General features: G+C 39.4%; 1 protein-coding gene across 1 annotated transcript; it reads right to left on the bottom strand.

Annotated features, from left to right (window-relative positions):
• Window positions 1–1,839: 1,839 nt before the first annotated feature.
• Window positions 1,840–23,227, bottom strand: cyp4v2.1.L (cytochrome P450 family 4 subfamily V member 2, gene 1 L homeolog). Its single transcript, NM_001092584.1, is given in 11 exon segments — window positions 1,840–3,476; window positions 6,062–6,241; window positions 8,046–8,180; window positions 10,494–10,596; window positions 12,326–12,517; window positions 13,916–14,042; window positions 16,347–16,416; window positions 17,341–17,531; window positions 18,798–18,883; window positions 20,387–20,499; window positions 22,923–23,227. Coding segments are annotated over 11 exon segments (1,569 nt in total). The 5' UTR covers window positions 23,119–23,227; the 3' UTR covers window positions 1,840–3,300.
• Window positions 23,228–24,508: the final 1,281 nt, after the last annotated feature.

Here is a 24,508-nt window from a genome sequence, read left to right on the forward strand (position 1 = left end):
CCACTTCGATAGTCTTTGGAATGAGACTGGTGCTTCGGCAATTTCCGTAAATTATGCGCATGCGCAGTTGTCACGAAACAAAATTGCTCCAACTGTACATGTGCCGCTTTTGCCGATCTCATTCCGAAGATTACAGAAGAGAAGATGGCGCCCGTGAACTCCATTGGACAGAATCTGCTCGGAGGGGTAAGTAAAGAGTTAGGGGCGTTTGCACGGGGGGGGGCAGCTTGACTGGGAGGAGGGGGGTCTGTGTAGGGTAGGGGGGTAGGTTTTTTTTATTAAGGGTTTGTTTCTCCTTTGAGAAGCATTTTATTTTTATGGGACTCAAAAAAACAGGATTTTCATCAATTCAAAGCTGCACAAAGTATGTCAGAAACTATCCAGAGTTATAGAAGGCAGCTGGCACTGTATGGCAATTTCCTAGAAGGCGTTAGAAGTATTCGGATGAGGAAAGAACACAACTCTCTAGTTTGGCGTAGACTATGATTAAAAACTAGACTTTGAATCTGCTTTCTAGTTGCCAGGCTTTGCTAACTAACTTAGTGACCAGTATATGGAGTCTGGGGCCCTCATGGCAGAAAAATAATAATTGGAGAACACAGAGAAATGTGCCTATGATTTATAGATAAGCAGATGTCATGTCAGACTAATTTGATTGCTTTTTATGAGGAGGTAAGTAAGATGTTGGACAGTGGGGGGGGCAAATGTGATCTATTTGGATTTTGCCAAAGCGTTTGATACCGTGCCCCACAATCGACTGCTTTCTAAACGAAGGGCTGTTGGGCTAAATGAAGTTGTTTGCACATGGATAGGAAACTGGCTACAGGATCGGGTAGTTTTTGTTTGTTTGATTTTTTACACCATTATTTACTTTACAATTTAGCCCCTATACAGTATATATGTAAATGATACAATCTGTCATAAGGGATCCATAATGTGCATTAATGGCTAATGGAAATATATTCCTAAATTCAGTTACAAAGGCCCTGGACTCAAATTCTAAATTCTGATACAAACTCACACCCCTGGGTGTTCATATATTAAACATGCATCACAAGGGGCAGAGCACAGCATTGAGTGGAGCACGGCAGCACTGGCCATACCACCTCTCATAGCACTCTGCCCCCATCGATGCTTCTTAACTAGTGTGTCTGAATGGAGCTGGCATTCTGGAGTGCAAAAAACATGGTGGGTTGTGCTCTTTTTTTCTTTTCACTTGCCCTGCACTTTGTAAGTGATGCCTCCATTGTCTATGGAACAGATCTTTATTGCCAATTTGTTTGTTACTGCTCTAATCCAAACACGTACCTTTTCAGCTTTCTGTGTTCTGCCTAGGCTGTCATGTGATGGGCGAGGCTTACATTTCCATGCCCTCGACCATTTTGCCAATAATGTTCTGTAATCTCTTTATACAGGTACAGGATTCATTACCCGGAAACCAATAATCCAAAAATCTTCACATTATGGGAAGGCGATCTTATTGTTAAAAATTATTTACTTTTCCTCTGCACTTGATCCTAACTAAGAATTAATCCTTATTAGAGGCAAAACAACCTTATTGCGCCCATTTAATGATTTTAAGTAGAATAGAAGTATGTCGATTAAAATCCAAAATGATTCCTTATCCGCCAGGTCCTGAGCATTCTGGATATCAGGTCCCATACCTGTAATGTCCATTGCACTGGATAAGAAGTAATTCAAAAAGCTACTTCAACAAGTTTGTGAAATGGATTTTCACGGTATAAACGGGAGACATACTGGAACTGGTATATAAAAAAAATTAAGAGATCCTACAGTAAGCAATTGAAATGCATTCACCAAAGAAAAAACAAAGATAACTTTATAGGTGGGCAATTTAATAACATTGTTAGAAAGAGGCACCAAGGTTAGAAAGTGCAAATATTTTACCCAAAATTCAACATTTAATAGCAGATTCAGCAAATTATTTAATTAAAAATCATGTCGTAACCTATTGCAGTATAAAATATACAGAATTAACCACAATTAATTGTCTCCTGTGTAAAAAGGAGCTGCAATGTAAAAAGGACTAAGTAAGTTGAATATACTCTTAAACAGTCTGTCAAGTCTATAGGATCCCCTCCACTGTTTCACTTTAGAGTTTATGGGACTCTGAAAATTGCACTAAGTAGCTCTCTAGCCGGTTCTATAAATTCACTCCAGACTAGCATATTCCCAAAAGTAAATATAGTAGGGATGCACCAAACCCTGCTAATCACGGTTCGGCCGAATCCTCTTCTTTTGATTTGGCCAAATACCAAACCAAATCTGAATCTTCCTTGAACCCTGGAAATTCATGGCATGATCAGAAATTGCGGATGAGCATGTTTGCATTTTTTAGGGTTCAGATTAAGTTCGGCCAGGCTCTTGAATTTGGACAAATCCAAACCTTGCCTAAAAAGGCATGGATTCAGCTGAACCAAATCCTGGATTCAGTGCACCCCTAAAAATTACAAAGGTATTCAAAACAAACATTCACTGCCACGTCAGGTTAAAAAATGCTAGAATATTTGAGGATATTTGAGTTCTTCATCATCCTCTTTTCCTATGTCTGGACATGTTATACTGCCCATTATAAGGATATTAGAATATAGTATGTTACATATAACCTGAGTGCCTTCATAGAGGGCATGAATTCCAGGATTTCCAGTATATCCTTTACTCTTGAAAGAAGGATTACACTATGCACCCTCTTTGCTGATGCACAATATATTTAGTTACAGTATATGTGAGTGGTTATTCCTATTACTTAACTATGCCAACAAATCAGTATAGCAGTTCATATGACAGCAGTTAGTGGGATACTAGAAGTATATAACTGCATAAAACTGCAATTGAACCAAGCTTAAATAAAGCAACTTGTAGCCAAATCGTTCCAATTAGATGAAAGGCATGGTATATAGAAATAATGTATTAATAAATCCCAATTCCATCTGTAAAACAGACATATTATGGCAACATTAGGGAAAACCGTTACCTATATAAAAATTAGAATCTACAATAGGTACAACAAAGTTAAACCAAAACCCTGAATAAATCAATCATGGACCTTGAAAACAAAAAAAAAAGCACTTTCTTTTTTACATTCTTACTATAAAATCCATTCAATTTACAAACAGATTCTTACAATGTTATATTTTGAGGAGCTTTTAAATTCTATATCTGGCAACCATTCTATACATTGTTATATATGTGCTAACATGCTGTAGAATTAAATAACCAGCAATTATAAGTAATAAACAGTATTATTTTCCATCCCAGAGTTAAGAATGTTTGTGTGTTTCAGGCACTGGAGGCAGTTTTTCTGTTCTTCAGCTTAATCCACATGCCATCCTGCGGGCGGAGAATGAGCTCTCCTAGAAGGCAAAGTTCTTCACGCTTCTGAGTTGCCTCTACCCAGTAATTTCTAAGTATGGAGGATAACACAACCTTTTCTTCCATCAGAGCAAAACGTTGACCTGTGAGGCAGAACAAAATATATAGTTTAATTAAAAGTTAAATTAAGTTCAATAGATGTGTATTATGTATTACATGGTTTTTATCACTTTTTGAGCATAGTACATGTTGCTTTTTGATCACAGCTGATTGCTAGGACCCTTAGTTCCCTACAGTGCATACATCCCTTAAGTCAACTTTGTGTTTGCTGCTTTATTTATTAAAATGACTCACATATGACCAAAACATGTAAAATAAACAAACAAGGGTTTATTTTGTAGAAAGATAAAAATATATCAGATTGGATAATCCTCCACCTGTCCAATAGTACAGGACGGATAGCTGGGCTCTCAAAATAGAAGGTGCTGGTAAACACAAGTGGGGGATCCTTTTACTTAGTAGAGGGTTTCTGTAGAAACAAATCAATGTGTGAAACTGGCAGCCCTAGTCATTTGGTGCTTAATTTCCTTGGGATCATAGCTTCTATTCAAGAAGTGTTTGACCATTTCTTTCAACTGTACACGTTTTTTTTCTGGATCAGAAGAACACACCTGGAGGTAGGTTTGGGGTGGTGCAAGTGAGCATGAAGAATTGTATTGTGGTCTGTTGAATGATGGAGTAATGTAACTCAATCCCATCATTTACCATCATTTTATACATTGCACCCATAGAAAATAGGGCAGCAGCAAAGATCCCGGGGGCAAGAAACATAATGGTGGTATGGCGCTCACTAAAATGGTACCCAAGACCAGTGTGTTCTTCTGCAAAGAGGAGTAATAGCCCCAGGTCTGAGGTAAGAGTTAAGAATCACTAGGGGGTGCACAGAGACCGGCAACATTTAACTTGATCAACCTTTCAATCCATGAGGGGTGGGCACTGATGGCATGTAGCCGTCATTTAGAGTCACAAGTTAGGGAGTGTCAGGAGGTGCAGCCCACACTTTAGTGATCCCTTAGGCTAAGGGCACACTAGGCGATAGCGCCGCGATTTGACTCGCGGCGACTTTTCGCCGCGACTTTTAATCCGCAATCGCTGGGGAAACTTTGGCGCTGGCGTCTATGGGGAATCGCGACAAATCGCCAGCGTAAAAACACACGCGGCGATCTTTTTTCTATTGTCGCTCGAAATCGCCTAGCGAGGCGATTTCGAGCGACAATAGAAAAAAGATCGCCGCGTGTGTTTTTACGCTCGCGATTCCCCATAGACGCCAGCGCAAAAGTTTCCCCAGCGATTGCGGATGAAAAGTCGCGGCGAAAAGTCGCCGCGAGTCAAATCGCTGCGCTATCGCCTAGTGTGGCCTTACCCTTAAAGATCCTGCACCCCAGGCTTAAGTAAACAACCCTTATATATTCTGCAATTTTATTGATGTATTTTTGATTGGTTGGTTGATTTTTATTTGTCATTGTTGTAGCTTAATAAGCATTGCTCACGTCAAGATATTTTAGTGGCTAAAAAGAACATCGGTGGTCATACAAAAAAATGGACAGCATTGCACAAAAACTCTTATTTTAAGGAACACTGCTTTTTTTAATTATTTCCACTGGAACGAAGATAACATTTTATTCCAGTTGGAGGACCTCTGTAAAGAGCATTTCCCACGTGGCAAGAACACTTGTCAATTAAAACACCTGGAATTGCTGCTCTCCTTTGGCATCATGCTGCTTCTGATATGTCAGAGCGAGAACTGTGATAATAAAGCAATAATGTCTTAATATTGACAATGCATACTCCTATCAGCCATGAGCCATGCAATTCCCATACAGAAAGAAGTTAAATATCTGCCAGTGGTTCATGCACTGTGATAATTCGGATTCAGATTTTGCCTTGCATATTGAAACTACTATAAAACTTTTCTCCTCCCGAAAGTCTTGTTAGTGTTCATATTAATCTACTGAGTGAATTAATGCCTTGGGGCATGATCTAGGACATGGAGAGGGAGGTTCTGATATAACTGATCCAATTGAATTAGTAATGGCAGAGAGCTCAATGGAGGGACAGGTCATAATTTGTTCATAGCCTGTGTTAGTGTTGCATGGTGGTTCAGTGGTTAGTACTGCTTCCTTATAAAGTTTGGATTCTTGAGCTGGACCTGAGAATATTCTTTGAAGGAGTCTGTATGAATGTCTAGCACCTACATAAATTTCCTTCGGCACTTCCAAAACATACAGGCAGCTTAAAGGGGATGTAAAGTCAAAAAACAATATTGTAGGTACTGCTCATAAAACTAAAAAGAAGCATATTTGCAATGTACATCAATTACAAAATTTTTACAGTTTATTTACACTGCAAATATGCTTCTTTATTAGCCGTACCTCCATTATTGTTTTTTGACTTTACATCCCCTTAGGCTTCTGAGGAAACTGATCCAAGTATGCATGTGATTGGGACTGTAAATAATAATATCCACTGGGCAGGGACTGAGCTGAATGATACACAAACTCTGCAAAGTGTTGCGTAAATGTGTTGGTGTTGTATAAGGAAAAGAAATAAGAAAATTAATGGAAAACTGTAATATTAGAGTGTATTCAAGATAAAGGAAGCAGCTAATCCCACAAGGACAGTGTTTGAAAACTTCTACCGTAGTTGTTCAGAAAACATTACTTCGTACCAATGCAGTTTCTGAGTCCAGCAGAAAAAGGAATATAGGCATAAGGATTGCGCCCACTAGCATTTTCAGAAAAGAACCTCTCTGGTCTGAATACTTCTGGTTCAGGGAAATATTCTGGATCACGATGCAACGCGTACGGAATAATGACAACATTTACTCCTTTTGGCACATGAAACCCTCCTGAATAGGGAAACATAAGAGACACAGCAATTTCAATTTCACATAATGAGAGGAGAGTATTTCTATCACATTATTAAATAGTAGCAGGATTAATGTGATACATTAAGGGGGTTATTTATCAAAGGTCGAATGTTAGAAGTTTTTATACCTCAAATAAACTCACAACTCCCATGGTATCTTATTTAAGAAAAAACTTGATTCTGCAAGTTCGAGTTGCATAAATAGAAAACTGGAATCATTTTAGTTTTCCATGGGAAAACTCAAATCATTATTTGAGTTTTCGAGAAAAAAAAACTCAAATAAATCTAATTTTGAGTCTTTGCCCAAAGAACCTTGACCAGAAAAAATTGAGGTTTAGCCCCTAAGTGTTACACTGAACAAATGCGGTTGGGTTGCCATTAGTATAAAATGAAAATTAGCTTTGAACAGTTTTCCAATTTGTATCCATTCCCTAAGGATTTTGATGAAATTTACCCTAGTGTGTAAAGGTTATAGTGACATTAGATTGTAAGCTCCGCTGTGGTTGATGACTGATGTAAAGTCCAATGTAACATGTTGGCACTATGTAAAATATAACAAATAATAGAATTTCCTGTAATAGTCTGTAGTGGACAGTTGTCTGTTTGTCCTTCACATTAGCTAATATTTAATGTATATGATATGTGCACTAGGGTCCTGCATGGTATTTTCAGTAGACTCCCACTGTTTTTCCTGGACTCCGCTCTGACTCTCAAATGTCAAGATTTTAAAAGATATAAAGCACAGTGCTCCTTCAGTCTTCTGACTGCTAAAAAGCCTTTAGAGTTCTGTTCTCTAAAAAAAGCATTTGGTCTGCAGATTTTATCCAGTATTGTGATCTATGTGAATAAAGGAGTGGTTCACCTTTAAAGTTAACTTTTAGTATGTTAAAGAATGACCAGTTCTAAGCAACTTTTCAATTGATCATTATTTATTTTTCATCGTTTTTTAATTTGCCTTTTTTTCAGACTCTTTCCAGCATTTGAATGTGGATCACTGACCACATCTAAAAAGCAAATGCTTTGCAAGACTACAAATTTATTTTTATTGCTACTTTTTATTACTCATCTTTCTATTCAGGCCTCTCCTATTCATATTCCAGTCTCTTATTCAAATCAATGCATGGTTGCTAGGTTAATTTCTACTCTAGCATCCAGATTGCTGAAATTGCAAACTGAATAAAAAAGTTAATAACTTAAAAACTGACTCTTAATTGCAAATTGTCTCAGAATACCACTCTATAAGTGAACCCAAAAAGGTGTACAACCCCTTTAAAGGAAAACTATACCCCAAACAATGTAGGTCTCTATAAAAAGATATTGCATAAAACAGCTCATGTGTAAAACCCTGCTTCATGTAAATAAACCATTTTCATAATAATATACTTTTCAAGTAGTATGTGCCATTGGGTAATCATAAATAGAAAATTGCCATTTTAAAAAATAAGGGCCGCCCCCCTGGGATCGTACAATTCACGGTGCATACAAACAAACCAAACAAATTATACATGTTAGGTCACATGAGCCAATTAACAGACAGAGTTCTGTCTTTTGCTTCCACACTTCTTCCTGTTACAGTTAGAGTTGTAGTATTTCTGGTCAGGTGATCTCTGAGGGAGCACACAGACCATCACGAAATGGTGGCTCAAGGCAAGAGATGTAAAAGGGCAAGATTTACTTAAATATATACACCAGTTTGGTAAGATTCTTTAATTGTCCAATGACACTTTATTTGCAGACATGCCATATTTCCCAGACCCCACTATGGCATTTAAAGTGTGTCTTACGGATAATGCAGTCTTCTGTAATGGTCCGAGCAAAGAACGGGACAGAAGGGTATATTCGAAGTGCTTCTTTAATCACTGCTTCTAGATAACGTAGCTTCTTTAGGTCATCCATTGTGACAGGACGGTCAGATTTACCTGTTTTGGTCAAGTAAAACAAGTCACTGATTAAGCCTCACATGTTTTCTATACGCACTGTACGTACAAACAGTTTGATTTATCAAAAACTTCCAAAGTTCAGTCCCAATGGAATAGGAGGCAAGGCCAAACTTTGCAAATAATTGACAGATGCAATAGTTTTTAAAATGATACTTCAAAGGGCAAACCGAAAAAGAGAAAGCTAAGCTTTCACGGCATGTTTTAATCTTGGTAGCTTTTCAGTAACATACAAATATCTGGACATTTAGTATATATGCATAAAACGGTGAATAAAGTACCCCATCTTGTAAAATATAAGGATATCAATGGGCATATTTATCAAAAGGTCAAATTTCGAATTTATGTGAATTTTTTTATACTCACAATTCGAATGGGAGTTATTTAAGAAAAAATGTAAACGTCTAATATCCGATCGAATAATCCTGACCCGTAAATTCGAATCGAGTTTTCCCACTGAAAAAACCTAGAATGTCAGGAAGGCTATAAATATATTCGAATGGTTCAATGTCACCCTGCCGCTGACTTGTAAATAAACTCGGCAGGTTTTAGGTGGCGAATATTCAAATTACAACTGTTTCCATAGTCGAGTTGTGATTAATCTCTCTCTCTAATTTAGATTTGAATTGATGGATTAAAATTCATATGTGTGAATTTTGACACCAAAAAACAATTTGAATTTACTATTCGACCCTTAAAGGAGAAGGAAACCTAGTCGGCGCAAAAACCCTCCCCCCCTCCCGTGTGTTGCCCACCCTCCCTCCTCCCCCCTGGCCTACCCGTCCCGCTGGGCAAATGCCCCTAACTTGTTACTTACCCTTCTGCGCTGGTCCAGCCTACGGAGTTCACGACACCATCTTCTTCCTGCTTTGACCGTCGCATGCGCAGTAGGAGCATTTTGCCGGTACGATCTACTGCGCATGTGCCAAAAGACATGAAATCAGAAAACTTTGTGACTTTTGGCGCATGCACAGTATATCCGTACCGGCGAAATGCTCCTACTGCGCATGCGCCAAAACGCCGGTCAAAGCAGGAAGAAGATCGCGTGGAAGAAGATGGTACGTGTGAACTCCGTGGACTGGACCTGCGCAGAAGGGTAAGTAACAAGTTAGGGGCATTTTCCCAGCGGGACAGGTAGGCCAGGGGGGAGGAGGAAGGGTGGGCAAAACACGGGAGGGGGGAGGGTATTTGCGCCGACTGGGTTTCCTTCTCCTTTAACAAATCTGCCCCTATAAGTTACCGAGGAGTTCCATGAGCATATAAGAGCACGAGGCTGAAGGCAGAGTGTTTTTATACAGGTCATGGAACTCCAAGGTGACTTCTAGAATCTTGATATATTTTGCAGGATTTATTATTTATTATAACACAAGTTTCAGTGAGTCATGTGACAGAAATGACATCACTAAACTCGGATTATAACAAATGACATCACATAGCACCGTTTATATAGTGACTAAAGTACCCCCTCTTGTAAAATATAAGGATATTATAAGTTACCGAGGAGTTTCATTACCATATTATATGTTTTTCGACAGGTCATGGAACTCCGAGGTAACTTCTAATATCCTCATATTTTGGAACTGGGGGTACTTTATTTATTATAATACACAAATTTCAGTGAGTCATGTGACAGAAATGACATCAGAACTCACCGTTTATAACTGATGACATCAGAACTCACTGTTTATAAGGATATAATTTACAGGATATTCATGGCTCTTGTGTATTATAGGTATATTAGTAAAAGAGCAATAGTTATCGAGTCTTCTATCATTTAAACAGTCATTTAACCCAATAAAACTGTTTACCACCAATATGAATGAATCCATTCAGCTTAGTCTCAAATACAGGGTACTGTTTTATTCAGGTATGGGATCCATTTTCTGGAAACCTATTTCCAGAAAGCTCTGCATTATGCGAATTCAATCAAATAATTCACATTTTTTAAAATGATTTCCCTTTTCTCTGTAATAATAAAACAGTACATGTACTTGATCCCAACTAAGATATAATTAATCCTTATTGGGGCCAAAAGAATCCAATTGGGTTTATTTAATGTTTAAATGATTTTTTAGCAGTGTACGTTATGAAAAGTTCCCTTGTCTGTAAAAAAAACCCAGGTCGTGAGCATTCTGGATAAAAGGTATAAAATGAGAATTACTTGTTTATATGGGATTGCCCTGCCATAAGTTGAAGCTTTTTGGGTAATGGGTTTCAAGATAATGGATCCTACACTTACATACGATTAAGGACAGAGTGCCAATATCATTCTGATTTTCTAAAGTTCATCCTTACCAAAAACTTCATCCAGTTCTTTATGAACTTGTCTCTGAGCCTCTGGGTGTGAGCCCAGTAAAAACAAAGACCAGTTTAGGGCTGCGGCTGTCGTATCATGACCCTAAATGTTAAAATATCAAATACCAGGAGTTACAAGAAACCTCTTCCTCTAAGTTTATGACCTTTACATATTAAAAACATAAGAATAGATTAAGATTTACTGTATCCTTTAACGTTACATTGTTTAAAATCATTTATTATAATGATGTTTCCTCTGAAGCAGTTGCAAAGATTCACAATGTCTAGTAACCCACAGCAACCGATACACTGACAGCTTTCACTGTTAGGCTGTTTGATAAACATCTGCTTGGTTGTAAAGGGTTACAAACTCTACAACATTTATTCTTAACCCTAATTAGTTTGATGTACAATTTAAGAAAGTGTGACTGTGTCCCTCAACCAATCATGGGAATCTGCTATGCAAGCAAAATGAAATGAATGGCAAAATGAAAATAATTGGCGAACCCCTATTAGAATGAGGGAGGTGTCTGAGCAATAAGAAGCAACACTTGATGAACCTTTGTTAGAATCCACGGATGTGATATTTGGCCTGTTACTTGCATGATCTGGAGATACAGCAACACAAGCATGTGGCCCAATAATACACAGTCCTACTCTTTGCTCTGCTATGATTATTCTGAGATACAGGGAGACAAAGTATGAGATGAAGAAAGATTCTTTGGTAATTTACCCTTTTCCCCAGCCAAAGGACATATTTAAAGGAACAGTAACACTCAAAAAATGAAAGTGTATTAAAGTAATAAAGTGTATTAAATATTAAATCTCATGTACTGTAGCCCTGCACTGGTAAAGCCTATGTGTTCAGAAACACTACTATAGTTCATATAAACAAGCTGCTGTGTAGCAATGATGGAAATTGAATAAAAGTCTATATGGTACAGGTTAAATAGTGGATAACAGATAACATCATTATGTTCTACAGAGCTTATTTGATATCTGCTGTGTAACCTGAGCCTTTTCTCATTTGAATGGCTGCCCCCATTGCTACACAGCAGCTTATTTATATAAACAAACTTTTTTCATATTTTTTAAGTGATATACCTCTGGCAATTCCCATTACAATCAAGATGGAACTCGCAACAAAACACCCCGTCAGTTATTGCCCAAACAGTACAATGGGTTTCTTTAGCATACAGTTGTATTAAAGGGGTGGTTCACTTTTATGTTAACGTTCAGTATGTTATAGAATGGCTAATTATAAACAATTTTTCAATTGGCCTTCATTTTTTCCCTTTTTTCCCCCAATAGTTTTTAAATTATTTGTCTTCTTCTTCTGACTCTTTACATCTTTCAAATGGGGGTCACTGATCCCATCTCAAAAACAAATGCTCTGTAAGGCTAAACATTTATTGTGTATATAATTATTAAATTTGGTGTAGACACATAGATTGCTGAAAATGCAAACTGGAGAGCTGCTGAACAAACTGCTAAATAAATGAAGCAACACAAATAATAAAAAATGAAAACCAATTGCAAACTGAATCAGAATATCACACTCTACATCAAACTAAATGTTAATTTAATGGTGAACAACTCCTATTTAAATGTCACCATTTGTTTTTGAGTCCTATGAGAAACACACTTGTTTGGCACCATATAGTATGTATTCTAGCCAATTTTATAGTCTAAATATCAACTATTCAGATACTTTACCCGCTGACTTCAGTGAAGCTGGTGTTTAACTGCACACCAACCAATCTAACTAATTTCGTGACTATTAATGCTTTGTTATAAACTTTACATAGCGAACATACGTAATTCTGTGTTACCTCAAACATGAAGGTATCAACTTCCTCACGGATATCCATGTAGCTCAGTTTATTGCCGGCATCATCTGTTGCCATCAGAAGCATATCTAGAAACGCACTTCTTTTCTTGGGCTTTTCTGACTCAGGATCACTATCAAAATGCCCTTTTTTGGCTTCCGGTTTTTTGAGTTCTTCTGCTCTTTCTAGAATAGCCTTTTCACATAGAAGAGTACAAAAATCATTACGGTTAAGCACAGTCGCTCTAATCATACAGTATACAAATTCAATGTACATACTTGCCCACAAACACAGATGTCTATAGGTACAACAAATGTACGACACAAGTTCTGTTAACTGAGGCGGATTTTATCCACTGAATTTATTTCAACACAGCTTCCTTTTTAATGAAGGTATTTCACTTCTGCAGATCTAGGTACTGTATTCCATTTTGGAGTAGTCTAAAGAATCTGTGTGGTAGTTTCATGCCACTACATCCATATCTAACACAAGAAGGCTGTTGTACATATGGTTATGTGCATTAAGGAAACACTGTCGGGGTCCAAACCCACAAGAATTTTGGTTAGGTAAGCAAATGCTGAAAAGTGCATCTACCTTGGCACTGTTTTTGGTTTTAATTACCCTGTAGCTCACTTAAAATTAATCAAGTTTGCAACAAGCTACACTGCTATTAAATAAATGCCTAATATGCTGGCCTATTTACATTCTGTGATCCCCTACACCATATTAGAAGTTTTTATTAAAAAAAACATTAAAAAAACCTAATAAACAGAGAGTCTGGACTATTGCAGATACAGTTGTGTAAATACCATGTACTTTAGCAGGAGCACCATCCAAATGAATTCAAGGTTCCACAATCTCTAGAGTACAGCTAGGGTTGCCACCTAGCCGGTATTTTACCGGCCTGGCCAGTAAAAATGATGGTTGATCCGAATGTTACAAATAGGGAAAAAATATAAATATATAGAAAAGCCGGTACAGTGCTACGCAATATGTTGGCACTATATAAATACATGTTAATAATAAAATAATATTATTTTCCAGAAAAGATGGCAACCCTAAGTACAGCATGGGTTAAACACCCAAATGTGACCCAATATTACATAACTGTTGAACAGTCGCTGATCTCTGCAATTGTTAAACCATAATTCCAAGATTATTTACAACAGCAAAAATGTATTCACCCTAAATGGCCTTTAAACTGGGCTTTCTCTCATCCTCTCATCCATCAGCCTTTAGGCTGAGCCCCCTGGCACTGCTCCAACCCTGCCAAGGAGGACCAGTAAGTTTAGAAAAAGGGTGCTAGGCTTTCAGATTCCTTCTGCATATACAGTACACGTACAAGAAATCTAGAACCATCTTCCCCTTCCCTTAATTTAATACATGGGTTTAACAATGATCCTAATCTTTAAAGGCAAAATGCCCAGTGGGTCTCTGACTGATACACAATTTGAAGATTTAAACAGATAAACTTCTGGATGTTTGGGAAGCCCAAAAAAATGACAGGGCCCAGTTTCTTGTAGCTATGTACTATGCAGATGGATACATTTGGCTTTATTCAAAGTAATACGTTATTAACACAGAGTCAGTTACCTTATCAGTAAAGGCATGGAGTATTTTTAAGTTTTTGTTTTGCTCCTTTCCATCTTTTAAATGTGCATATATAAAGTCAAGCCACAGCCATGGCATTTTCTGTCGGCGCTGAATAATATCACTCATCCTAAGGGAAAACAGGCATTAATATTAAGCGGTCAATTACAAAAATAAACATAGATCTAGTTTCATTTGGAACAACTTGCTATATCCTACCCGTATGGGTAATTTACAATACTCCTAGGTACAAGTTCAAGAGCACTAAGGGGCACAAGAGCGGGTACTAACACAGTCAGAGCTGTATTAGCCTCTCTCCAAAACAGAGAGAAGAGGCCTGCAGCAAGTTACATCGTAATTCGGAGCGTTCCGGATAACTGATCCCATACCTGTACAAATTTTTGTCCCTCCAGCATAGAGTAGACAAGTTGGGCATCCTTTACCAACACACCATAAAAAGGAGCTCCTGTAAGAGCAAGTTGTGTTAGCCCTTCTACTTAATAATTTTTGAGGCGGGTGTACCAAGACTCCTTTACATTTAACAGTGCTTTATTCTGCTTCTCAGCCTGTGCTGAATACAACTGTGCAAATTGAAATTGCACTACACAACTAGTGAAAGAGTGTGGCATACATTTTATGAAAACAATGTGAAAAGCTGTGAAGATTTTAAAGATGATGGCAGAAGCCCTATTTTGACATAGTGAGGATTCTAGACATACAATTAGGGCCATCAGACACAGCGCACACCCTACATTTTCTCAGTGCAAGTTGTGCAATTTTCGGGTTTAAAGGAACTGTTCAGTGTAAAAATAAAAACTGGGTAAATGGATAGGCTTTGCAAAATAAAAAATGTTTCTAATATAGTTTTATGTAATGTATAAAGGCTGGAGTGACTGGATGTCTAACATAACAGACCAGAACACTACTTCCTGCTTTTCAGCTCTCTTGGGTTCCACTCATTGGTTACCAGGCAGTAGCCAATCAGAGACTTGAGGGGAGGCACATGGGCCATAACTGTTGCTTTTGAATCCGAGCTGAATGCTGAAGATAAATTGCAAACTCACTGAACAGTTATGTCCCATGTGGCCCCCCCCTTAAAGACGCTGACTAACTCAGAGTTATAAAGCTGAAAAGCAGGAAGTAGTGTTCTGGCTATTATGTTAGACATCCAGTCACTCTAGCCTTTATAAATTACATTTTTGGCTAACTAACTATATTAGAAACATTTTTTATTTTGCACATCTATATACAGTGAATCTATTTACCCAGTTTTTATTTTTACACTAAACTGTTCCTTTAAAGGGGAAGGAAACCTAGTCGGCGCAAACCCCCCACCCCCCCTCCCGTTTGTTGCCCACCCTCCCTCCTCCCCCCTGGCCTACCCGTCCCGCTGGGCAAATGCCCCTAACTTGTTACTTACCCTTCTGCGCAGGTCCAGTCCAGGGAGTTCACAGATGACATCTTCTTCCACGCGATCTTCTTCCTGCTTTGAACGGCGCATGCGCAGTAGGATCATTTAGCCGGTACGATCTACTGCGCATGCGCGTGACTTTTGGCGCATGCGCAGTAGATCCGTACCGGCGAAATGCTCCTACTGCGCATGTGCCAAAATGCCATTCACAGCAGGAAGAAGATCGCGTGGAAGAAGATGTCGCCTGTGAACTCCCTGGACTGGACCTGCGCAGAAGGGTAAGTAACAAGTTAGGGGCATTTGCCCAGCGGGACGGGTAGACCAGGAGGGAGGGTGGGCAACACACGGGAGGGGGGGGGAGGGTTATTGCGCCACCTAGGTTTCCTTCCCCTTTAAAACACTACTGGCACAGTCATAACTGTCTGATACACACATACAGATATAAAAGGACAGGATCCCTTAATGGCAGCTGAATAAATAGTACACCCACAATACACACAATACTTTGTTAATATTTCACCCTCGGATACTCTTGTCCTGAAGCATCACCTGCCTGAGTTTAAGACTGCTCGACAACCTTATGCTTCTTAAAGTTGGCTCTAACTGCATTGGCTAATCCTCAATCATGTGTGACCAATGCCCCTGCTTAATTGATCACTTGGACCTGCCTCATTCACCATGCCCATGAGGTTATTCACAAAAACATAACCCCCTCTTAAATAATCTGAGAAAAAAGGCCACATGGTATTGTCTGTCACATGAACCAGGATAATATATACACTTCCCGTAGTGGGGGTTGACTAACTCACAAAGCATCTTATAGTTCAGAGAAACATTCTAGCAAATGGGTACGATCTCCAATACTTTATGGTCACACTATGGTAGGGATATCCAGATTTTTTTTCCTATTTAGCAGATAACTTGTGCTTTAAGTAAACTTGAAGAATCTGAATGTTAACCTTGACTGCGACTTTCTAAAATATAGCTATAATACATTCCAGTACTGACATGAAATACACATACTTGTATATAGCTTGAACATATTCAGAATCTCTATTGTTTTGTGCTTGTATTTTCCTTCCCATGGCCGTTTCTAAAAATTGAAAAGATAAACATATATATCAGTGTGAATTTAAACTTTTTCTTTTTTTAATGGTTTTGTTGCTCCATGGGAGGGGACAACTCAATAGAAATCACATCAATTTAAAGACAATGGGAATGACCAGAAATTGTTTAGCCCAGTCTATTAAACATCATCCATCTCTTGATAAGGAAGTGTTTTTTTGAGCAAAACATGGACAGGGCCCAGTGCCTGTATCAGAGAAGGTGGGAAAACATACAGCAGGCAGAATAACTGCTAATAAGTTTTTATTTTATGTCCACACGACATGTTTCGGGCTGCAAAGGCCCTTTCTCAAGTGTTGCAGGGCCCAGTGCCTGGCAATTCCCATTGACTTTGAAGTACAATTTAGGCCCCATGGATCGAGAAACACTCTAGAAAACAGTGTTTAAGTGTGCAAAGGGCAACAAAACTCCCATACCATTTATCTTACTGAATGCCCCCTCAATCAACTAACTGCTGTCCACAACTATCCAGTGGCTTACTGTTTCTAGGCTCAACAAAAGCTTTTTCTTGCAGCACACCACTTACCAATTACGTCATCGCCAACTTTATTTGGCAATGCCCATCTCATTTATTGCAGAAATTTGAAGCACAAGCTTTCAGGCCAACCCCTTCCTCAGGCTTCACTGATCAGGGATCCACCCCCAGACCCAGTCTCTTCCTTCTGCTCTTACTTCCTATTGTCTTATGGTGGCCTTCAGTTTAGTCATTCCCCCAAACTTAGTAACGGATAATGGAGCAATTGGTATCTTACGGTCATTGCTCATTGCAGCCCTTTGTTCAAATACCTTCCTTCACCGTTCCCTTTTATACTACCTTTTTATTTACAGATTGCAATTATCTATTGCCCTCCAGGACCTAAATTTGTACAAAATAAGCATAACTCCAAGTTACCTGATATGATGTCCAATGCACAAAGCGTCACATCCATAAAGCAATTAAAAGACTCTCCATCAACATGCTTTTGGAGCTTCTCAACGCATACCTTGGATTGCTCATTCATGACTTCCAAAAACTCAGAGAGAATTGCAAAATGAAAGGTTGGTGTTATCATCTTTCTTCTTGAACGCCATTTTTCCCCTGTACTGATGGCAAAACAAACAATGGTTAGATGTATGCTTGTCAATATTTGGAACAAAATTAGCATATAAAGGTTGTTCTCTTTCTTCCTGCTGAGTGAACATGCGCAGTTGAGTGGAATGTCAAACATGAAGCAAAAAGCCAGCTTTTTCATTCTTCTGCACATGTGCTGGCTTGGGGCATCTCCAATCATGCCCCAATCATGTAAAATAATGTTGAATGATGATTGCCGTAGGAAGACTCAAAATTAATTGGTTAATGCATCGCGGTACAGTTTGCCATATTTTAACAGGAGGGAGAATTGTAAAGTGACCTTCAATCTCTGCGCCATTTAATAACATAACACGCTCACCAACAGTATATATTTCATGCTCACCAACAGTACTTGGATACCTTTCCAGAGCAACCATCACTAATAATGGGGCCCATACTACTAAGTTAGCAGGGCCCTCCCACCAGGGGGCCCCAATTATTGGCCTACTGGTCTTCTGGACCCCCTGGGTATTGGGCCCTGCGCATGCACGGCCACACTCCTCATATTCCTGAATTATACCAGAATTCTGCTGATGATCTACCCAAACTCTGCCCACACTCCCACAAGTCCTGCCTGTGAATTTCTCTTTTTCCTTCACAGGCCATAAGGGTGCTTATGTAGTACCCCCTGCACTGAGTGCTCTCCCCTTAGGGTGACCCTGTGCACACCTGCCCAATGCATTATTCTGAAACCAAAGGTGTTCATAGTAAAATGGTCCTCCTTTTAGTGCTGTCTCAACCTCTACTCGTCTATGTTGAATAATAAGGCCTGCATTTTGGTCAGCAATCTAGTTCATCTTGCAGTTGCTTTGTTGGGTTTAGGACAGTCCAGGGTTGGTGTAGACAATTCATGTTTTTCACTCTAATCTCAACAAGCTAGATCTGTAAGGACTTTGGTTTGTCCATGGGGGTATACATGCAGAAAGGGCCTTCCCCAAGCTGCTGCCACAAAGAAGGAAGCATACATTGCCAAAAATATTGAATGTTGAAACCAGAGAACCTAGCCCAAATCATAAAAAACAGCACCAAACCATTATTTCTCTAGGAACTGCAAGCTGTTAAACATGATTTATTACTCCAGAAAAAGGTGTTCTCACTGCTCCAGAGTCCAGTGGAGGTGACCTTTACAGCAGTCCATATGACACTTGGAATTTCATTTGGTGATGTTCAATGCTGTTGCCACTGCTCACTCATATAAAACTCATTAATTAAGAATTTAAATAACTGAATATAACTACCTTGTTAGCAGTCCTTGACCAAGCCATGGGTGAAGAAATTTATAGGCATAGGACTTGTCCATATGTTTGGATGTGCTCAGAATTGGCTAGAGAAAATACATTTTAAATGAAAAAGTATATTTTAATAGTCACAAAACAAATGACATGGCAAATAAGTAATGTACACAAACATAAAACAGGGTCAACTGAAGTTAAAATTGACTATGTATGTTTTGCCCAGACACATGTACCATTCCCACAAACTGTATTCTCAAAGTTGCCATCCCTATTTAACTCCATGCACATGAATATTAAATTATGTAAATATATAACCATACACTTGCCCTAATCCAAAAACACAGTTGATATCAATAAATTATAGGTAACATCTAGATAGCAATCAAAATCTGTCCTGTAATGAGTTGCATAAGTTACGGCACCAGCTTCGTTCATAAAGTGCATATGTATGATGAAGGGCGGAAGCGCCTGAAACATGTCAGGCCCATAATGCCATGCGTGTATTTTAATGTTTGATGAATAAAGTAACTTTTAAATTACCCGGTGTGCAGTCCTCCGATTTCCTCTCTTCTAGCTTATTTATATAAACAATAGTAGATTTTATGAAGCAAATTTTACCTGTGCAGGGCAACACTGCATTATATTTTTATTACTTTAAAACACTTTCATTTTTCCATGTTACTGTTCCTTTAAGTGGCCAAAGCAATGGTTTCATCACCTTGGTACTTTAAAGCTTTAAGTGTTTTAGGGGTAATTATTTGTTAAAGTGGTAATATCAAAGCAGAGATACACGTTAACTCACTTCAGGCATTAATTCGTGCAAATTCACCAAAATCATTTCAAAACAGTGTTAAATAAATTCATTTCTTACATACCACATGGCAGTGTCTCATCATTGTCTCCATAGCCCATGCAAGCCACACCCTCCTGACGCGTTTTGCACCACTGTGTACCATGTTAAATAAATTAATTTCTTACATACCACATGGAGCTCCTGATGAAGCACCCAATGGTGTGAAACGCAGGAGGGTTCTGTGTCTGGACTGAATATTTGTCACATTAAAACCTAATTTTACATTTCAGTGGTTAAAAGGGTTAACTTCTATCCTTGAAACTTCTGTCCTTGCTCAAACTTCTTTGTGCAAAACATGCTTATATGGCACGTACTCCCCAGCTGGCCTGAGCAGCCCCCAATGCCCTTGGGCGAATATGTTTCTTATCTCTTATCACGCATACCAGCACACCCCACTCTTACAACTTCTACAATGTTTCTTTCTGCAGACACACAGAATAATACTATACATTTTCCCTTAGGCTAAGGCATACCTTTGTAACACGTCATATTGGCTATATAAGCAACTGCTGTAACCCTAATAAATCGGAACTTGCTTTGCAACACACGAGCCTACTGTGTCTTTCTTTGCAAGACCCCTGCGCAGTGTATCTGGAGGGTGTAATCAGATGGTTTCTGCCGTGCCAAGACGAACCGGTTCGCACAGGGATAGCACAAAGATAGCACAGTGAAAGCCCGGGATTTCTCCTGTTCCTTTCAGTGGTATCAAATGACTCTGTATATCTGAAACACTACTTACCTCCACAGTATCTGCATGGTAGACTATTAAAAAAGGGATTGGCCCAATCCAAAGTTTTAGAAGTGGTTCCACTCTGAAGAGCTCTGTGAATTCACAGATTTGGAGAAAGAAATCTGTAAAAAAAAAAAAAAAAAAAAATGGTACTGTATAAGCACATTTACTTGTAGTAATACAACATGTAATTAATGGTCTTAGTAGGTTTAAAAAAAAAAAAAGGCATTTATTATATTACAGGTACTGTATAGGATCCATTATCCAGAAAGCTACGAATTATGGAAAAGTCAACTTCCATTGACTTCATTTTATCCAAATAATCCAACATTGTAAAAAGGATTTCCTTTCTGTTTGTAATAATAAAACATTAGCTTGTACTTGGTCCCAGCTAAAATATAATTAATCCTTGCTGGAAGCAAAACACCCTATTGGGTTTATTTAATGTTTACATGATTTTCGAGTAGACTTAAGGTATGAAAAACTATTTTACAGAAAGATTCCTTATCCAGAAAATCCCAGGTCCCAAGCATTCTGGATAACCGTTCCCATACGTGTCTATATGGATATTAAGGAAAGTGAAGCTTGCTATATTTATTCTAACTACTTTGTGCATCAATATTTTGACATGCACCCTCTGTGTTCATGCTCATCAGTCACAGGACCTAAGTCCTAAATTGTAAGAGTGGCAATTTGCATCCTGAATGCTGATATGTTCATCATGTGCACACAAATGTAACAACATGCCTCTGATGTATGTTCTGAATCAATGATGCAGCTTTCTGCATTCAAAGGTTAGCCTAATACACTGCTTGTTGGTACATGGTCATTGGCTAGGTACCCACTGGTGGTGTTACCGGTACTTGCTATTCATGCAAAACAGGCTACTACTTTCTTGCTCTCCTTGTTTTAAATTTATTTGAACAGATTATCTATATACAATCAAACAAATTCAGGTCTATGAGCATCATGGTGATTTACAGTACAGAGGTTAGCAATCCTGATTCATATCAAATCGCACAAGGACCTACATATATTTTGTCTACATCTTTTCGCTGTCCTGCTTTGCCTGTGGAACATAAGCCTGGTATTTGTTCTGGGGGTTTGTTAGCATTTGAAAATTATTTTTAGGGGCCCATAATGAGGCATATGGATTTAAGGGTATGTTTTAATATGACAACTGTTTTCCCCATGCAGTAAAGGATATGTAAACCTTTAAAATAAGTCAGTGTAAAATGGAGTGCTATTCTAAGCCCTTTTGTCATTTACATTCATTGTTTATTTTCTTTTTATTCCAAGATATTAAGGGATACATGTACTGTTAATATGAATGAATTTTGTTCCAACATCACCACCTGCTGGTCAGATTCCGATAGGTAAAACAATCCTATTGAGTTTACTTAATGTTTACGTAATTTTCTAGTAGGCTTAAGTTTGAAGATCCCAATTACAGAAAGATCGATTATACAGAAAACCCCAGGTCCCGAGCATTCTGGATAACAGGTCCCATACCTGTATACATATACACAGCAGCACATTCACAGAGTTTGGTAATGTGAACACAGATCAGCAAACTGTTCAACCCAGTTGTTTCTGAAAAACAAATACTCTAAAGGCCCCCATACACAGGCCGATAAAAGCTGCCGACAGACTGAGTATTGGCCCGTGTGTGGCCATCTCCATCAGGCAGGTTAAAAAAATCCTGTTGGATCGCGGCAGCATCTGTGCGTCTATGTGGTCCTGCAATCTGACCGCCTGTATTGGATGCATTATGATCCAATCGTTGGGCCCTAGGGCCCACAATCGGATCAGCCCGATATCGCCCACTTCAATGTGGGCATATCTGGGAGAGACCAAACGAGCGGATCTCTATATGAATGGCCACCAGTATTTAGTGGGCTGGTGGGGGCTGTTTGGGCCTCTGTGTACCTGAAATGCCAGGGCCTATTTTAATTCTTAGTCCAGACCTGCTGCCAGTCCACATAGGGGCTACCAATTTAACCTTATTTTGCACACACCCCCACGAACTGTTTTCATGCTTTTGTTGCTCTCCTAATCTTTTTACAATTGAAAACTGTTCATGGATAAAAAGGTTGGGGGACCACTGCTCCAACAGAAAAGCGGAAAAAAGACATTCAGCAGCAGATGATAAGTCCATAGGTTACAGACTCCTCTACTTTGGAACATGTGGGTGGTTCAAGGCTGCTTTAACCCATATACAGTGTGTTTAGCTTACAGCAGGGTCAATAACCGACCCAATGGAATTGTTACAGTTCAAACCACTGGAGTATCTAAAACTACAACTCCCACAATGCCACTTTCTGCTGAGGGTCTGTAAGGATGCTGGGAGGGGACAGTGCGTGTCAATAGCAAAAGCCACACAGTGCTTTATAGAACAGCAAGTGGAACAGCCCAGGTAATCATGGAATCTGCAGGGCACTTATTAAACGTATAGGGCTGGTAAAAAAACGGGAAGGAAGTGTCTGTACAAAGAAGAAAGGCAGCAGTCAATTAGCAGCGGCCATGCCCTGAGGCGCACACTTACCTCCTCCATTGGGCTTTAGGAACAACGCGTCCCCCACGAGTGGGTAATTGGGTCCGGGGCCCGGAATCGGTCTCATAAGTTTCCACTTGCGAAAGTAATCCAGCAGGGGAGGCAGGGCGGAGAAGGCCAGCAGGGTCAGCAGCACCACGGCCGCAGCCATCCACACCAGCGGCTGCACATCTCCCTTAAACTCCATGGCGCTATCTTACTACAATAGGCCAATACCGAGTACCGGGAAGTTTAACGGAAAAAAGCAGCGGTGTCTCCACTCTGTCCCCAGGCTACGCACTCTGTAGCTGTCAGGCTGGACCGAAAACAGATGGGCGGGGGCACACGCTTCCTATACGCCTACTATACTGCTCACGTGCTTATGCTTGTTACCATAACAATGCCTATGTCCCGCCCCCTCTTAATAGCCATACAGTACCTACCTCATATTAACATAGTGACAGTCTAGAAAACACCCCCTATCTAAGTATATTATAAGTCTCATGAGCATGACTGGACTGGGATTCAAAATAGGCCCTGCCATTCGTAATACAACAGAGGCCCAAACAACTCCCACCAGCCCACTAAATAGTCATTTGCTATGGCATCTTACAGAAGCCCCTCTGGCATTTTCCAGAACCCACAGATTGCCTGCTCATGAGGCGTTCCATGACCATATAAAAGCATAAAGCCAAAGGCCAAGTGCTTTTCTACATGTCACAGTGGAACTCTGAGGTAATTTTTAACATGGGAAGCTTTATTTGTTGTAATACACAAGTCTCAGTGACAGAAATGAAATCACTAAGCTCCTGTTATAGCTGATGACATCACTAAGTACCATTTATACAGTGAATAATGTTCCCCCTATGGTAAAATATAAGGATATTATAAGTCACAGAGGAGCTCCATGCCTTCCTTCGGCCTCATGCTTTTATACAGGCCATAGAACTCCGAGGTCACTTCTAATATCCTCATATTTTCCAACAAGGGGTACTTTATTTATTATAATACACAAGTTTTAGTGAGTCATGTGACAAAAATGACACCACTAAGCTCTGCAGGCCAAGTGCTTTTATACAAGTCACGTTACGTAACTCTGAGGTGACTACCAATATCTTTATAAATTTCGGTAGGGGTGCATTATTCATTACAATATACAGAGTTTCTATGGTCTGTGTCTTCAAGCAACAGGTTTTGGTAGCGAATGAAGCAGATCTTTGATTTTTCTTAAACTGGAATATGCTGCATGCAACCTAAGGTTCAGAGTTGGTGTTTGGCCAAATGTTTTGTGGAGGCATTGCTTAATGACCACATTCAAAAACCAATGGTTTGATGCATCCCAATTATAGAGGAAACTGAAAGGAGACACAAGTATAGAAAGTTCACAGGGAGCAAAACCAGAGGGCTGAACAGTTAGCAATACAGGCAGGAGATTGTTTGCGGATGTGTCCTTAGGAGAGGCAGAGGGCACAAGACTGGAGAGGGAACTGGGCCAGCGGAACAGAGTAGAGTGAGCAATACACATTGTAAGCGACTGGCGATTGATAATTGGAGCATGACCGGAGATGGTCGGGGGAGAGGAAGCGGGAGACAGAGAA

The sequence above is a fragment of the Xenopus laevis genome, chromosome 1L (genome assembly GCF_017654675.1).
Source record: "Xenopus laevis strain J_2021 chromosome 1L, Xenopus_laevis_v10.1, whole genome shotgun sequence".
NCBI classification, from domain to species: domain Eukaryota; kingdom Metazoa; phylum Chordata; class Amphibia; order Anura; family Pipidae; genus Xenopus; species Xenopus laevis.